Here is a 17,512-nt window from a genome sequence, read left to right on the forward strand (position 1 = left end):
CTTTGGGGTGGTTTCCCACTGGGACGACAACCTACATGATGGGCAAACAGTCCCAGGGCCACATTAGAGATGGTTACAAATGGAGGCATGGCATCTGGTCCCATCACTTCTTGGCAAATAGATGGGGAAATAATGGAAACAGTGACAGACTTTATTTTTGGGGGCTCCAAAATCACAGCAGATGGTGACTGCAGCCATTAAATTAAAAGACGCTTGCTCCTTGGAAGAAAAACTATGACCAACCTAGATAGCATATTAAAAAGCAGAGACATTACTTTGCCAACAAAGTCCATCTAGTCAAAGCTATGGTTTTTCCAGTAGTCATGTATGAATGTGAGAGTTGGACTATAAAGAAAGCTGAGCACCAAAGAATTGACGCTTTTGAACTGTGGTGTTGGAGAAGACTCTTGAGAGTCCCTTGGACTGCAAGGAGATCCAACCAGTCCATCCTAAAGGAGATCAGTCTTGAATATTCACTGGAAGGACTGATGCTGAAGCTGAAACTTCAATACTTTGGTCACCTGATGCAAAGAATTGACTCAGTGAAAAAGACCCTCATGCTGGGAAAGATTGAAGGCAGGAGGGGAAGGGGACAACAGAGGATGAGATGGTTGGATGGCATCACCGACGCAATGGACATGAGTTTGAGTAGGCTCCAGGATTTGGTGATGGACAGGGAAGCCTGGTGTGCTGCAGTCTATAGGGTTGCAAAGAGTCGGACACAACTGAGCAACTGAACTGAACTGAACAAATGGAGGAACTCGGGAGGTGTCTGACTGCCAAGTACTCCCTAACAGGGCGGGTCTGGAATCAAGGTCTTCGTGTGTCATGGGACAGAAGAGTTGACCTATATTACTTAGCAAAGAAATTCAGCCTTCTTCATGTGCCTGCTCCAAAGACAATTTTCTTTGGTTATGTGAAAATGGTACTATAAATAAAGGTAAGCATAACAAAGGGGCTTCCTTGGTGGCTCAACAGTAAAGAATCCGCCTGCAATGCAGGAGCCAAGGAAATGAGGCTTCCATCCCTGGGTCGGGAAGATCCCCTGGAGGAGGGCATGCAACCCACTCCAGTATTCTTGCCTGGAGAATGCCATGGACAGAGGAGCCTGGAGGGCTACAGTCCATAGGGTCGCAATGAGATGGACATGACTGAAGTGACTGAGCACACATGCAAGCACAAAAAAAGCAAACTACCCATTTAAATTAAGGGAATATATATATATACACACACATTTTGAGATGTATTTTATATCTAATTATATGTGTATATGAACCTTTTGAGATATATCTATATATCAATATATATAGTTACACAGATCAATACAAACATCTATTGCAAAAGGTTGAACTGACCTGTATATGTATATATACATTTATATATATATATAGGTACTAAGGAGAAGTAATCTCATCTTTTCAGGATCTGCTTCTGTCTACTCTCCAGACACATCTTTTAACTGTGGTTTTTATTCTTGTCAGTAACTGATCCTTTTTGTTTTTATACTATGTAGCTAGAGAACATAAAATAAAGAAGTCATAATAAGCCAGCGGTTTGTGCATTCGTATATTATATGTTATTTTAAATAACTTTGACTCAGATTCTTCCTCAATGTTGAGATTCCACAATGTTGAGAATATTCATCGTGAGCTCATTTGATTTTTAGCCTATTGAACAGATTCTCTCCACTTACTTGTTTGCAGCAAATGCAGTGATGGCTGCCAGGATGCTAGTTTTTGTCACCTTCCCTCCAAAGGCCCCGCCAACACGCTTTACGTGACACATGACTTTGTTAGCTGAGACGTTCAAGACTGAAGCAGTTATGTTCTGTGAATGATAACAGTTTTCATTAATCTGACTCCTATGCAGCAAGGGAGTGGGTCAGTCTTACACTTTTTGATTGTTTAATGTATGTGAAACACAAACTCTGTGGCTATACTAAATAATGGGATGATTTCCAAAAACCTAATCAGGCATCCAGGCTGATCTCAGTAGTATTTGGCTGTAATGACAGTGCCAAAACTATCATTTATATTACATAGTCCTTTCAACGGAATTCCCAGGTGGCACAGCAGTAGAGAGACCACCTGCCAAATGAAGGAACTGCAAGAGACGCTGGTTTGATCCCTGGGCCTGGCAGATCCCCTAGAGTAGGAAATGGCAACCCACTCCAGTATTCTTGCCTGGAAAATCCCATGGACAGAGGAGCCTAGGGGACTAGAGTCCAAGGGGTCATGGGTCACAAAGAGTCGGACATAACTGAGCATGCACTCAACAAAGGAAAAAAAAAGTCCTTTCAATATCAATGATATATTTTTGTGATGGTACAATTAAAAAATTTTTTTTTCCTTCATGAACTACACGTATATCGTTTTCAGACTGACTCCTAGAGATATGTTTCCTGCAGCAGTGAGATTTTGTGGTCTTCCAAGCCTTTCTCAGACTGGGTCTTTTCCTTGCACATCACTGTCTCTACTGGAGAATGAACATCCGTCACTTCCCATTTGGATGAAGTTGGCTAGCAGGTCTTCCCTGGATCTAGGTCTTGTTCATCCTTGCCATGCTAATATCTGAGGTCATTAAGTCTCTTTCATTTTATTTTTTTTTTAAATTAGAGGATAATTGCTTTACAATATTGTGTTGGTTTCTGCCGTACAGTGCAAATTGGTCATATATATATTTATAATATAAATATATATCCCCTCCCTCTTGAGCCTCCTTTCCACCACCTCCCCATCCCCGCTCTGGTAGTCACAGAATGCCAGGCTGGTGTAGGTGGGGAGCCCAAGAAGAGTGAGGTGATAAGCCCAAGGTCACTCAAGGAGGGAGGAGCAGAACGGGACTGAAATGGAATTCGCCCAGCCCTTCTCAGAGGCCTCATTCTCCACATTCCCACTTGCTCTGGTAATGACACTGGCTACTTGTCACCTACTGAATCAAGACCCCAGTGTCAATTCCCTAGGAACATCTTCCATTCCAGCATGGGTAATCTGTACTATTCTCCCCACTTTACACACACACTGCCTGGCCTACAGGACACAGGCAAAAAGGGTTTGCCAAAGGGATGAATGAACGGATGAGTGGCAGCTGAACTTGGTGTGGAACCACCTGGAAATGGCTTCTTTCCTCACCATCTATAGACAAACTTCATTCTCACTGTAAATCCAGACTTAAGACTTCGTCTCCATGTAATTTCCCAGATGATTCTATGGCTTCACAAACCTCCATTTTCTTAATTCTCCCTCCTCTGTAAATTCTGACTTAGCTGATTTAGCACTTGGCTGTTTTCTGCTCAATACTCTTTCTTAATTGCTTTATGTGAATTAGGTGACTATAGGTTTTGGAGCCGGAGAAGGCAATGGCAACCCACTCCAGTACGCTTGCCTGGAAAATCCCATGGACGGAGGAGCCTGGTAGGCTGCAGTCCATGAGGTTGCTAAGAGTCAGACATGACTGAGCAACTTCACTTTCACTTTTCTTTGGAGAAGGAAATGGCAACCCATTCCAGTGTTCTTGCCTGGAGAATCCAAGGGACAGGGAAGCCTGGTGGGCTGCCGTCTGTGGGGTCACACAGAGTTGGACACGACTGAAATGACTTAGCAGCAGCAGCAGCAGGTTTTGAAGGGCAGACTTTTCTTTGTCAAATTTTTTTTTCAGTTTTATTAAGCAAGATTGAGGGCAGGAGGAGAAGGGGACGACAAAGGATGAGATGGTTGGATGGCATCACCGATTCAATGGACATGAGTTTGGGTAAACTCCGGGAGTTGGTGATGGACAGGAAGGCCGGGTGTGCTGTGGTTCTTGGGGTCGCAAAGAGTCGGACACGACTGAGTGACTGAACTAAACTGAACTGACATACATCATTGTATAAGTTTAAGGCATACGGCATGATGGCTTGATTTGCATATATTGATCACCATGGTTCAGTTCAGTTCAGTTCAGTCGCTCAGTCATGTCCGACTCTCCGCGATCTCATATAGATACAATTAAAAGAAAAAATTTCTCATTGTGACAAGAGCTCTTAGGATCTATCTCTTAACAACTTTCACATATATAATACAGCTGTGTTGACTAGTCTCATCATTCCTTTTGTAGTCTTAACAGTGCCAAGAGTATAGCAAAAGAGACCTGCTGGTTGTAAAGTTACAGGTGCACAAAGAGAAGACCACTGCTTTCATAATACCTTAAAAGTTGTAAAAGTGTATGGATCTTAATACCCAAAAGGATATGGTTATTAGTACTCTAAACTCCTTTAGTTTCTAAAATGACACTTTAACCTCTAACTGTTCTTGTTGTATCTTGTTGGCAGAAACCACTTAGCCACACCCCCTCCATATGGCCCCACCTTACCTGTATGTATTTAGGAAACTGAGAAGACACGTAGACATCGATCTCTTGATCCTCTCCTTTGGGAACAACCAGCATGCTTTGCGTTTCCATATAAAAGTGTTCTTGACCTCCCATGTGTATTTCTCCTGTTAGAGGAAAATACACCAGAATCAAAGAAGCTGTCTAATAGCACTCTGATGCTGGGAGGGATTGGGGGCAGGAGGAGACGGGGACGACAGAGAATGAGATGGCTAGATGGCATCACCGACTCGATGGACATGAGTTTGAGTGAACTCCGGGAGTTGATGATGGACAGGGAGGCCTGGCGTGCTGTGATTCATGGGGTCGCAAAGAGTCGGACACGACTGAGTGACTGAACTGAACTGAACTGAAGTGTTATCTCATTATGGAGAAATTCCAGCAACAGTGCTTCTGCTTGGGCAGCAGGCTACATGGTGAAGGGCCACAAACAACAGTAGTTAGCTTTTATTGAGGACTAAGAGTTCTGCAGGGGAATTTGTTATATCTGCCAATACAGTAAGTCACAGGGTCCTAGGGATGAATGTGTGACTTTCCAGAATAAAATACTATCGCAAGGAGAAGTCCAACACAAGATGGAGTAGATGTACTTCTCTCTGTTCCTTCTTGTAAGTGCAGCTAACTATCCTGGACATTATACATAGTAAAAGAAACAGAAGAAGACTCTGGAAGGCACAAGTCAGACAGGACTGAAGTGACTTAGCATGCATACATATTATAAATACGGGAGAGTAAAGGGATAAAGTGAGGTAGGGTTTTTATAATTTGCTCAAACTGATAAAGTGTCATTACCAAATATACTATAAATTTAACATCTAGAACTACCACTAAAAAAAATTTTCACAAAGAGATACACTCAAACCACTATACATAAATAAAAATAGAATTCTAAAAAGTGTATGAGTAACCCATTGGAAAACAGGGCAAAAAATAAAAACAGAAGTAAAAAAACAATACAACGGTGTTGGTCATCACATTAGGTGGAAAGCAGAACTTTTACAAATTAAAAATGTATCCAATAAGAGTGATTTGTAAATTATTTGAGAGGGAGTCCCAAGAAAATCTTTTATATGAGAATCCGGACTTCCTATCTTATCCGAAATCTGAGTAAAGAGAGTACAGAAGAATAAGTAGATTCTACTTCTTTAATAACATATAAAGATTACAATGTCAAGAACCCTGATCTCAATTTCAGTTGAAGTTTTTATCAAAAGTATACATCAAAAACCCATTTGTCAGTAGGATCAAATCCATGGTATACAATATTAGTGATTCCACCTATCCACACAGAATTAATGTGGTTAAGTTTAAAAAATACAGAGCTAAAAAATATTAGAGAGCTGTTTCTGCTTCAACCCATCAGGTGGGCAATACTTTAAGACCCTGTTACATTGTTCTGCCCACCCCACAGCCCTGGACCCACGGTGCCCTCTCCTCACTCTACAGTGTGGCTCACAACTCTCTAGGCTGAAAAGCAATTTGTTCAACTAATCCCTGAGATAAAATGTTATCCCAGAATGGGTTTAGGAGTGATTCCTTCAGGCGTATTTACATTTTAATGAGTTCCTTAAGGACGAAAAGCCATTAAGATACGAAGGAATCTCTCCGTACTCTGCCCAATAGGACAGGGTATGGGGAAGATCATTTTAGTTTCAGAGTTCTCCTGCAAATCCTGCTATGGAGATTGTTATCCACTCTCTCAGTGTAAAGCCCAACCCAGCTAATGGGGTTTCACAGAGATGAGTGAGAAGCAGCATAACGTAGAGGAGAGAACGCTAACTTCAGAGGTGAGAGACTCAGATAGACCTGATTCCTGGTCACCTTTATGTCTCTCCAGCCTTAGTGGGCTCATTTGTAAACCAAATTCTTTAAAGTCTCTCTAGGATGTGGGTTTGATTTCTGGGTTGTGAAAATCCTCTGGAGAAGGAAATGGCAACCCACTCCAGTGTTCTTGCCTGGGAAAACCCATGGACAGAGGAGCCTGGTGGGCTACAGTCCATGGGGTCACCAAGAGTCAGACAGGACTGAGCCACTAAACAACAACAAGGGCTATGACACAGCCATTCTATAAGGCTGAGATATATATCTGCGCAGTTGGTAAAACTCAACAATGGTATCTTTCCCTTCAAGAACACAGTTCAAGACTTGATGTGATGCTCAACATATTTAATCTTTTAAATATTCTTTTTTCTTGGGGCATCTGTTTTCCTAAGGGGCAGATTAAGTACCATCATGATTAGTATCTCCAGTTATCTCTCATTGAAACAAGTAGTCATTAATTCTTCATCAAAACAACAACTGGAGAGTAAGAATAAAATCCCTTTGAATCAAGAGAATGAAAACCTAAAAGTAGTACAATTGTCCATTTTACAGCTTCCTGTTTATACTTATCAGTTGGGTACTGTGCTGTTGTTCAGTTGCTAAGTCTTGTCCAGCTGTTTGTGATCCTATAGTCTGTGGCCTGCCAGGCTCCTCTGTCCATGGGATTTCCCAGGCAAGAACACTGGAGTGGGTTGCCATTTCCTTCTCTAGGGGATCTTCTCGACCCAGGGATCAAACCCACATCTCCTGCATTAAGGTGGATTCTTTACCGCTGGGCTCTATATAGGGTATGGGCAACTTAAAATTCAAGAAAGAGATAGATTGAACAACTTATTTAACTAAATGAAATAATTAATATGTCAAGGACAAACACAATAATCGAATTCTCACACAGAAGCATATTATGGAACAAATGGTGCATGGACATATTATGGAGCAAGTGGAGGAACTGCTGTCAGTATCAGTATTTCTAAGATACTCTCACCATGGACTCTCTGTGCAGAAATGCTCCTTCCTTCTCTCCCACAAAATAAACTCACCATTGAGTGTTTGCCAGATTTTACTGATCCTAAGAATCACCTAGAGCACTGTTAAAATTTGTGAAAAACAGATTCCTAGGCTGCCCTGGATCTTCCAACTCTAGAATTCCAAGGGGCACAGGAATATACATACATAAAGAGACAGACAGACAGGCAGACAGGCAAAGAGACAGAGGCAGAGAGATAGACACACACACACAGAACAATAAAGCAGGTGTAGTGAAACGTTTATTGGGGAATCTGAGTAAAGGATAATTAGGAGTTTTTCTAATGCTTCTGCAACTTTCCTGAAATTTAAAACTATTTCAAAACAAAAAGTTACAAAAATTTTGTTGGAAAGCTCAACTATTTTCCAAGAGGGAATGGCACCCCACTCCAGTACTCTTGCCTGGAAAATCCCATGGACGGAGGAGCCTGGTGGGTTGCAGTCCATGAGGTCGCTAAGAGTCGAACACGACTGAGCGCCTTCACTTTCACTTTTCACTTTCATGCATTGGAGAAGGAAATGGCAACCCACTCCAGTGTTCTTGCCTGGAGAATCCCAGGGACGGGGGAGCCTGGTGGGCTGCCGTCTATGGGGTCACACAGAGTCGGACACGACTGAAGCGACTTAGCAGCAGCGTATGTAATGAAAGGAAGTCTGCAAGGAAGTAGGGGAAGGAGACAAGGAGGGAGAGAGGAAAGGAAGGAGAAAGCAGAGATGGAGAAGGGTGAAGGAGAAATCAGAAAGGATGACAGAGAAAGAAACACGGACTTTGGAAATCCTTACAAAAGCTATCAATCTGCAGTGTTTCGTGGTCGCTGCTGTCTGACATGACTGTGGTCCTGCTCCTTAACCACTCTGAGCCTCAGTTTCCCGACCTTTGGGAACACAGACACCATCTGTATAACTACACCTGGAGCCACGGCAAGGGAGACCCAGGACCGCTTCCTCTCTCATTGTTTGTTAAAGATAGTTTTACCTTCAAGAATTTGATCCACCATTTTAAATGCTTCATCCACATTTCCATACTCCAGTTTCCTCTCTGGCTCAAAGAAGGACTTGTTCTGTACAGCTTCCTAGAAGGAGAACAGAAAAGTGAGCCCCCACCAGCCCCACAGCGGCAGCCACATAGGATGCTGCATCATCTGAGTCTGGGCAGCGCTTCTCTTGCTCTGGCATCACATGCACCCTCATCAGGACCCCATGAGCTGGGTTAAGGACCATGCTGCAGAGAGACGCTCCATGGAGCAAATGCAAACGTCCTCATTGAGTCCAAAAAAAAAAAAATCTTAGAAAACACCTAGCACCAAGGTGGTGGAACTGTTTCCAGGCCAATTATTCTCTTCATTCCACAGCCCATGTTATGCAGACAGGGTAACAAGGCCCAGGGACTTAGATCTTGGGCTCTGGACCTAGTTGGAGTTGTGTCCATCTTCTGGTGTACTAGCTATTTGACTGTGGGTCTATTACTTCACCTCTTTGAGCCTCATTGGTAAAATGAAGGTAGAGTTGTACACACAGTTCCAATAGGGTTGTGGAAAGAATAAAATGAAATGAGGCATGAAAGAGCTGACATGGCATATAACAAATGTTCTGTTAATGCTACCTGAAGACACTCTAGTGACAAGGACATGACGGCCTTGACCGCCAGTCCCAAGCTTCTCCTTTGGGGGAATGAGTCCAGCATTTGCACTTGGGACTTCCAGCCCTGGAAGTAAGATTCCAAGTCTAGAGTGGGTACCACAAATCCACTTATATACTGGCTCCTAATGGCTTCCCCTGGGTGCCTAGTGAAGGACTGTAATAGTAAGTACACATTATCAGGGATGTAGCTAAAAAATCTAGGTTGGTTTTCCTACCTATCCTTGGGAATTCATCTTTCTGTAATCCCTCGGTCCTTAGCAAATGTGACATGGCAGCTCCTGGGAGTATTTCTACAACGGATTATTGTCCATCCATGAAATTCCAGCCTGGTGGCAGCTAGGGATTCTTCAAACTTTGGTTCCCTTTGGCCACCAGTAAGTGTCTAGACCTATCAATATACTGTATGGATATGCTATTGTGATCCTGCCATTTCCTCCATTCAAAAAGTGGGTTGGTTTGTTTCTCCTACCACAAGGCCCAGGGTCTTTGATAGAGTGTTTGGTGATTGCTTCTATTGTTGATTAACTGTGTGACTTTGGGTAACTCAGCCTTTCAGTTTCTGCATCAGAATGGGGATAATAACAATTTTTACTTCATAGGATTGTTGTGAGAGTTTAGTGACTTACGTAGGAAACCTGTTTGGAACCAGGTAATCACAGAGAGCTCTGGGTGTTAGCTATGGTCATGCTGTTGACTGTGACAATTGATCAGAGATTCTGGTTGGAAGAACAGCTTTCTCACCATGATTATCAGCCTGACCCTTGGGGCCAAGAGTTTTGATAGCATTTCCCCATTCAAGCTATTAAAAATTCAAAAAAGCATAAGCTAGGTTAAACATGAGTGATAGTGATGAAGATCCATTTGTTTTTATCCTATTTTAATTGATAATATACTTCCTACTGGAATCAATTCATATGATTTTCTTTTTTTTAATTGGAGTATAATTGCTTTACAATGTTGTATTAGTGTCTGCTGTATAACAAAGCATATGATCTCTTATTAATCTAAGACTCAGATATTCCAGGTTCAAATCAGAAATTAAGTTTCATACATCCAGTTTTTTTTTTTTCTCCTTTGAGTTTAGCCTTTTGCTGCTTGCTATAACTCAAAGATACTTTCCTGAATATTTCTTGGTCAGGAAAGTGATAAAAGAACTGTAGTACGTAAGGAACAAGGCATGTTTCCTTGCTATACACTTCGACTAACTCTTCTTGATCTAGTTGATTGATCTTGGAGAGCTTAACCTTTGATAGAAACATGAGGTATTTCTTCTCCGCGATGTCAAAGCTTGGTATTTGATATTGGGATTCTTTGGCAGACAATTCAAGCTGTGCTGGTCCAAGTTAGGGGTGGAAGTGGAGGTGGGGGTGGGAAGAGAGTGTCTATTTGCTTTCAGAATTTTATTTGGCTGGAAAGCAGGGTGCGGGGCGGGGGTAAAGGAAAATAGTCACTGGAATTTGGCAAAGAATTACAAACAAAATTTTTGATAAAGTATTACGCAAATAAATTCTTACTAAGAATTCTAACTCTAAACCAAAATGTTGGGGAAGGAATGTATAAAGTCAGCAAGTATACGAGGCAATGTATGAATGAAAAGGGTTTAAGATGGAAACAGAATGAATTTGAAACTGGCCAGGAAAATTCAGAAAGCCTAATCACTCTTTGACTCCAACTAAACTTTTTTATTTTTGTTTCCTTGACACGATTCTTTTTTAATTTCAAAACACTGAGGACATTGTCCAGAAACAAACTCTATGTGTTCCTTGGCATAAAGCAACATGATAGGAAATATACCCAAGGCCAAGTTCTCCTGGAGACTCTAATCTTGCCCAACTCATTTCCTTATTTTCTGCTTCAGAGCATGCTAGTCACCTAGAGAACAATTTATTCATTATGTCGTGGAGATAATATTGTATTCCCAGATTATATTCGATATGTATGTGCTGAATTTAATCTACTCATGCTGTTTTCCCAACTTTCATGCTTCTATTACTTTGTAAATTGTAAGAACCAATGAAACATATGCAGAAGAATACTCATATAATTTCATGGAGATGAGTCTTAAAACCTTTATAAATTTCAAAATTGTTTTTAAGAAACAGGATAGGAAATGCAGTTCCCCAATTTGTTCAAGTTGCCAAAATAGCTGTAGGCATCATAGGATCTGTTTCTCATACTTACTTAAGGTATGCATTAAAGGATCTAAAACTAGGGTCACAGTTATGCTTCATGGAGCTTCTTATTGGTTTTCACCATATACCTAAAAGAATCCCGGTGAAGATGGATATGGAGTCCTGGATGTGCCCCCTCTCCTGGACATCTCTGGGTGCCCATCTGGCATTCTTTTCACCTGCCCCTTCCAAGCAGTGCTCAGATTTCTGTTGAGGTCTCCATCGCTCCCCATACAGCCCATGAACCTCAAAGAAATCTGACCCTCCAGCAGTAACCTAGAGCTCTTGCCTGTCATGAATCCAGAGAGGGACATGTGACCTAAATGCCTGATGACGCTGGGTCCCAGGACTCGAGGGGTGCTGAGCCGATGGTGTTCTCTCTGCCATCCTATGACCACAGAAGATAAAACCTGGACCATGGGGAGCAGGCAGGAAAGTTGGAAGACTAGCTTTCTTGCTAATAGTGATAGAGTTTGAGGAAAAGCAAAGCCCCTGTGTTTTGGAAGCCACTTGAGTCCTGTTTCTGGCATTTTAACTGATACACCACTTAAATATACTCTTCTGGCCCCACCCTAGAACTCATTACCTCAATGGTTAGGATCAGCGGCTCCAAATCTCGGTAGACAATCTTCACTCGCTGAGCAGCTCGCTTTGCCTGGACCTCGGAATTGGCTATCACGGCACAGACAAGCTGACCCACAAAAAACACCTGTAATACAGGGGAGATGTCTAGCTTCCAGGAGGGCAGGCAGCAGGTCCCTTCCTTCTATTCATCTTCCTCCTCCTGCCAGCACAGAGCTAGACACACAGTGGACTTCACCGCAGTGCCGCGGCTCAGGAAGGCTTCCGTAGAGAAGTCCATTTGTCAGAGTTGGCCTGCTGACCTCTGGGAAGTCTCTGCACTGGGAGAGTGAGGACTTTTTGCTCCATCATTGGCAGCAGCAGCTGAAGAGGGACTGGTGTGATGCTGCCTCACGTAGAACAGACTCAGGCTTTGAGGATGCTTGCGGGCCATCTGGCCTAGGAGAGTCAGTCCCATGGCTTGACCTGGGGCTGCCACACTGGGAGCAGGGCCATTCTGAGAAGAGACTTCTGCCTTCATGACAGGAAGGACCAGAAGGTCAAGACTATTTCACCCAGAGAGGAAGGAGGGAGGGGACAGTGGTCTCTGCCCTGAACTGGGGAGCACAGGCTTTTTCAGGGAGAGACATAATTGTAGGAGCCAAGAGTGAGCTGGGAGCGGTCACCATTTCACCTGCAGGTGGGGTAGGCAGATGGCCTAGGGAGTTCACCCAGGGACCAGGGCAGAAAGTGGATGGGGAAACACAAAACCAAGGCTCTAGAAAAGTGAAATAGTCAGGACTGGAAGAAGTCATGGGACCATTGGATTCTCTTATAAGACTACTATATGCTTACTGTAGAAAAGTCCTAATAATATAATGTCAGTCTGAAAAATGAGCGATTATGTTTTGATTTGGATCACAATAAAAGGTGGGAAAGAGAATCCAATGGTCCCATGACTTCTTCCAGTCCTGACTATTTCACTTTTCTAGAGCCTTGGTTTTGTGTTTCCCCATCCACTTTCTGCCCTGATTGGGGAGAATGGAATTGTAGCATGTATATTATCATAAGTGACCAGTCCAGGTTCGACGCATAAATTTTCCTCTGTTCAAAAAAAAAAAAATGGTAGTAAAAAAGAGTTAAATCCAGGCACAGGCACACACACACACACGTGTATTTGTTGGGTGTAAGTGGGTGGGGTCAGTGGGGAGATGAATGAAACAAGAATTGTAGTGTTAATCATTGTTGAAGCTGGATGATGGGTTTATGGGGATTCATTGTACTCTCCTTCTCTATTTTTGAGTGTGTTTAAATTTTCCGCAATGAAATGATTTTTTTAAAGATATAGCATGATAAGGACAAATATTAAAATAGGAATGAAACTAACAGAGACAATCATTCACAATGGCTCTGCTCTCTGCCCTCCTCACACATGGGGTTTGCCACATGACCTGGTACACAGGCACGCCCCTGAGATGCTCAGAGTCAATGTGCCCACACCTCAGGGAGTTGTGCTATCGTGTGGCCCAAGATGACTTTGCTTGTCTAGTTAACATTTATGCAAAAGCCATAGTTCTCATCGTCTTCTTCCAGGACCACACAGCCCCACCTTGGGAGAGTTCAACCTTGACTTCAGACACCCAGTCACCAAACTTTCATTTTTATCAACTAAGCCTCCTAGCGAGAACCAGTGGCAGAGACTCTTTCAAATGATTAAGCTCTTTTGGATGAACATTGAATGGAAATGAAGTAGAAAACCTTCTGGACACTGCCCTGGCTGCATCTCCTCATGACTTCAGATACAGTAGTCAATGTGTGTTATCATTTGAAACTTTCACATGGCAATAGTGCTGTCACTGCTCCTCTGCTTATTTACCCTGCTTTGTAGGAAGCAGTGTGAAATCTACAGATGAATCAGACATGGGCTCTCACTCCAGACATTTTACCAGGTAGGGGGAATAGATAAGACATTGAAATAAACAAGCTCAGTACAGGGTGGAAAGTGTAAATACAGGTTCACTTGGCTTTCTCCCTAAGTTCTGCGAGGACAAGGAGCACACGGGTCTTGCTCACCTGCAGCAGGTGCTCACTTACAAGATGCCTGTTGAATACACAGCGTGTGAATGAATGAGGCAGGCTGAGTTCAGAGAGGGAGAGAACTCCTGGGTTAAAGGATAAGGAAAGGCTTCATAGTGGGGCTATCACTTGAACTGGGACGTTGAACACACCGAGACTAGAACCATAGCAAGGATTCTCAGGGAAAGGAATAGCAAATCAAAGTTCTCATTATTCTCCTCTCATTCATCCTTTCCTAAGAATGAAAGCAGCACATGATCTTACCACCATTAGGAGAAAATATAAAACACTCAAGTGTCTTTTATATAACTAGCCAACTTCTTTACTTCTGTGGAATATGAATGTTTTTGAACTAATTCACTATTAAAATACAGTGATTGATAATAAGCATTCAAAGAATATTGGAATCCTTTATGATGTGCCAAATTCAATGCTATATTTAAGAAAATATGAAGTGCCAATAACTGAGGAAGTTACTTTTTTTTTTTTTTTGGCCATACTGAGAGGCAAGTGGAATCTTAGGTTCCCAGTAAGGGACTGAACTCACACGCCCTACAATGGAGACTTGGAGTTTTAATCACCAGACCACTAGGGAAGTCCCTGAGGAAGTTACCTTTAAAACAGAAAGCAAAAATGCAGTACCTCATCTGTTGCCAGAATTTGCTCATTGTCAGTTAAAAAGCCAAAGGTGTCGATGCCTGGAAGATGTTCCCCAGTCAGGATGTCTACCACCCCAGGCAGGCTGAGAGCTTCAGATGGATCGATAGACCTAGACGAGAACACACAGAACAGGGCTCCTCAGAGCAGCCCCACAGCCTGCAGGCCATGGAGAATGTGCTTACTCAGAGAATAAGATACAAGAGAGGGAAGCTATGTCCAAAAACCTTACAACAGTTCTATGCCACACAATCGAGAAAGAATTTCTGGGACAATGAAGTTTTTCTATGGAGGGACAAATTGTAGTAAATCCTACATTTCAAAACCATTTCACTTCAAATCTACACTGGACATTGCTAACAAATAGCTTATCCTCTTCAGACAATTACTTTTCACTAACATGACTTGGCCCCCAAAAGCAATCATTATTGTTTGTTGGATAAAAACTTTATCACTTACACAATCTTAGCATGAGCTCTTGAACTTGTTACAAAAGTCAAGAATAGTTCCTGGTCCACCACAGGCATGTCATCACAGTAGATGGCTTCGCCCGTGGCATGCTTAATACCAGACAGGTGCATGATGGGATGGCCAATTGGGTCTTGAGAAAGCTGCTTTAGGTCTGCATTCTGTTTAATTGATAACCAACATATCATTTTTATAAACATATTATGCACAACTCTACATAATTTACATTCAAGCCAGAACACTTCTGAAAATAAAAACATCACTATTAATAACACCAGGACAGTAAACTTATTTCAGTAATTCAGTAGGCAAACTGGGATGTATAGCCATGGTGTTGTTCTTATTTTTTCCCCTACTATTTTGAATATAGACCACAAATATTTTTAACACAGATTATATTTGTGTAAGTAAATGAATATAAATCTTTCTTCTTGATTATATAAAGTTGCATCCTTTTACAAATGCTCATGTATATCCTTAACCTTCATTATCAAAATTATCTTACTCTTGTAGCTATTCATGTCATGTGTACTATTTGCAGAAAAGCCTAATTACCATGGTTGTAGAAAATATCAGGTGCATTCAATCACAAGAGCTTTTCTTATTTTCTGTTTTGAGTGAGGAAGTCTTACCAATGGTAAGATTCATCACTTAGACAATCCTGATAAAGAATGAAGACACAGGAAGCTGCATTTTGAGTAATGATTCATTAATGTTACTCTTTTTTAGAGACCCATGGAGTAAAATGTCTTGCCAGTGACTTTATAAATACTTTGTACTGTCTGAGTTACCATAAATACCTTACATGTGTTTCATTAACCAAAATGAAATTAAGAAATACAACATCTCCTCCAGTATTTCAAATATGAGAGAATTGTTAGCTTTCTTGGTTGATTATTGGAAGAAGAAGATTGGAGGTATGAAGAAAGAAGAATTAAGAGACCCTAGTGGCTCAGTGGTAAAGAATCCACCGGCATTGCAGGAGACCTGGGTTCGATCCCTGGGTCAGGAAGCTCCTCTGGAAAAGAAAAGGGTAACTCACTCCTGTATTCTTGCCTGGGAAATCCCATGGACAGTAGAAGCCTGGAGTGCTACAGTTCATGGGGTCAGAAGAGAGTCGGACACGACTGAGCAACTAAACAACAGCAACAACAGAACAAGTTCAGAGACTAGGGGCAAGGCTAAAGTTGCCACGGGTGCTGCTGATGGAACTGTGGGAGGTGGAAATTCCATGAAAATCGCCAGTCAAGCAGCCACCATCTAAAGGCTACTCTCTTAAAGGAGAAGGCAGCTCTGAGGCCTGGAGTTCTGCCCTGTGATGCAATGCTGAGCCGTCCTATCCACACATCACTGGATCATCCTTTTATCTGGCACCAGGGCTGAGGCCAGATGCCCAGAGCCTTTGCTCTGGAAGACTTGGGCATGAGGTTGGTCAGCCAAGGTGAGGCCCCGAGAGACCTAAAGGAGGCCTCTCTTTCCCATCCCACCTGCTGCCCTACACTGCTGTTCACGGGGTCACCCCAAGCCTGGTTGGGGCAGGGACTCTTCCTTTGAAATGAGGCTCATAGTGATCGCAGCACATGGCAGGAGGGAAGAGAGAACAGTCGCCAACAGAACACCTACTGGTCAAGACCTTTCCTGGGGGGAAAAGAAGCCATGGAAGCTGTTTCTAGATCAGTATCATTTAAGGCATGTGGTGCTAGTGGTAGACAACTTGTCTGCCAGTGTAGGAGATGGAAGAGATGAGGGTTCGATCCCTGGGTTGGGAAGATCCCCTAGAGGAGTGCATGGCAAACCATTCCAGTATGCTTGCCTGGAGAATCCCATGGACAGAGGAGTCTGGCGGGCTATAGTCTGTAGGGTCCAAAGAGGCAGACATGACTGAATCAACTCGCATGGACGCATGGGAAATTTTCTAAAAGTACATACTTTCATATTTGAGTCCCAGAATGTGCAGTTGAGAAAGCTTACACACTGCATATTGACAATAAATGAGATGTTCAATATCACCAAGAGAGGATACACTACTTCCAAAACCTGGTCTTTCAATCTATAATAACAAACTAAGTGAAGATTATCACTTTTCTTTGAATGATTTGAAAGCCCATTCATTTGTTGTTTTTCCTGGGTTGTTGAAGTTTATCCCATGGTCAAGGCAATGTTCAGGTATTTATAAGCCAAACATTGCAGTAACTGTATTTTACACTGGGAGAAAGGGAAGCTATTTTTGACTTTCCAAATGATCACTTCCAACACTTTCAATGGAGTCTGACGTATTTGATTTTTTAACATATTGAACCTAAAAACTGAAGAGGTATACATCAACTTCATTGTTCATGACAACATACTGCAAAGTTTTATAACTAAGTCCAACAATAGATCCAATGAATTGAATCTATTTAAAAAGAATCTTTTAAAAGCCTTTCATGTTCTTCACTTAATAAAACCCTCAAGGTAAAGTTTCTTGCTAATAATTTCAAGGAAAAGCATGGTGATCTTATCCAGTTGACCAATAGGATGACTTTTGGCGATACTCTTACGACACTGTAGCTGAAAATTCCATTTGAAGATTATGAGAAATTCTGTTCTAAAAGCTTTCATTAGGAAAGCCTGAAATTAACTCTCAGAACTTATGCTTGATTCAGCTCTAAAACTCTAATTCACAGAGAAAACAGTTGGAGAAGGGGGACTGGGAGAACAAAGTATCACCACATTCAAACAAA

At 42.2% G+C, this 17,512-nt stretch overlaps 1 protein-coding gene across 1 annotated transcript in view; it reads right to left on the reverse strand.

The window, feature by feature from the left end:
* The window catches only part of AOX1 (aldehyde oxidase 1), a 70,142-nt gene that overhangs the window by 25,889 nt on the left and 26,741 nt on the right, over positions 1–17,512 (reverse strand). The window contains exons 17-22 of the mRNA XM_055397333.2: positions 14,781–14,950; positions 14,307–14,433; positions 11,614–11,736; positions 8,192–8,288; positions 4,351–4,475; positions 1,694–1,827 (exon numbers count right to left, since the gene is read on the reverse strand). Coding sequence (XP_055253308.1) covers positions 1,694–1,827; positions 4,351–4,475; positions 8,192–8,288; positions 11,614–11,736; positions 14,307–14,433; positions 14,781–14,950 — 776 coding nt within the window. The remainder of the gene's footprint in view (positions 1–1,693; positions 1,828–4,350; positions 4,476–8,191; positions 8,289–11,613; positions 11,737–14,306; positions 14,434–14,780; positions 14,951–17,512) is intronic.

The sequence above is a fragment of the Moschus berezovskii genome, chromosome 2, assembly GCF_049115385.1.
Source record: "Moschus berezovskii isolate FMDL1 chromosome 2, NW_MosBer_1.0, whole genome shotgun sequence".
Taxonomy (NCBI): domain Eukaryota; kingdom Metazoa; phylum Chordata; class Mammalia; order Artiodactyla; family Moschidae; genus Moschus; species Moschus berezovskii.